The 753-nt window shown below is 41.2% G+C and overlaps 1 protein-coding gene across 1 annotated transcript in view; it reads right to left on the bottom strand.

Annotated features, from left to right (window-relative positions):
• The window catches only part of LOC137633896 (putative per-hexamer repeat protein 5), a 15,513-nt gene extending 15,064 nt beyond the window's left edge, over positions 1-449 (bottom strand). The window contains exon 1 of the mRNA XM_068366137.1: positions 422-449. Within this exon, the coding sequence (XP_068222238.1) occupies positions 422-449 (28 nt within the window). The remainder of the gene's footprint in view (positions 1-421) is intronic.
• Between the last annotated feature and the right edge of the window lie 304 nt (positions 450-753).

Raw genomic sequence — 753 nt, 5'->3', positions numbered from 1 at the left:
TGCCAAGTGCGCATGCGCCGTCATCCTCTGTTTGTTTACATTTGGTGGGAAACTCTTCTTCTTCTTCTTGAATTGTGGTCTCTCTCTCTCTCTCTCTCTCTCTCTCTCTCTCTCTCTCTCCCGGAGCACTAAGCAAGTGTTGAACTCCCGACCCACATATTGCAAGTTATGGAGGTTTCTCGTAAGTAAGCAACCACAGACTTAAGAAGAGATTCCTTTGGCCAAAATGAAGAGAAATAGGATTGGTTTGTTCTTCTGATTGTGTAGAGAAAGTCTCCTCAAGAAGAGAGAGAGAGAGAGAGAGAGAGAGATCAAGGAAGGTTATGAGAGTTTTCTATCTCTCCACAAACACAAGACTCTTCCAAATTCAATTCCTTCAAAAACAGATTCTCTCTTAAAAGGAAACACAGCCTTTGATTACCATCAAACCCAGGTATTTGTGACGCCATATTAAGTACCGTTCAATAATGTACCCAGAGGGAACTTCCTTCTCTAATCAGGAGTTTCTTAAACAATGATATATGTATCTCTCATGATTTGATCCTTTAAAATTTGACATCAATACCTTCAGGACCCTGTTGGGGGTAGGATGAAAGACCCTAAGCACCACCTATGTCACAGCAGACCTCATCCCATCCCTGAGACCCTAAAAAGGTGCGAGTATTAGTCAAGGATTACCTAACAATATCTCTCTGTTGTCTTCTTTTGAAGGAGAGATGGGGAAAGATTATGTGCAAGTTAATGATTCTTAAT

The sequence above is a fragment of the Palaemon carinicauda genome, chromosome 43, assembly GCF_036898095.1.
Source record: "Palaemon carinicauda isolate YSFRI2023 chromosome 43, ASM3689809v2, whole genome shotgun sequence".
Classification (NCBI taxonomy): domain Eukaryota; kingdom Metazoa; phylum Arthropoda; class Malacostraca; order Decapoda; family Palaemonidae; genus Palaemon; species Palaemon carinicauda.
The sequence above is the reverse complement of the archived record's forward strand: the minus strand, read 5'-3'. Positions and strand labels throughout refer to the sequence as shown.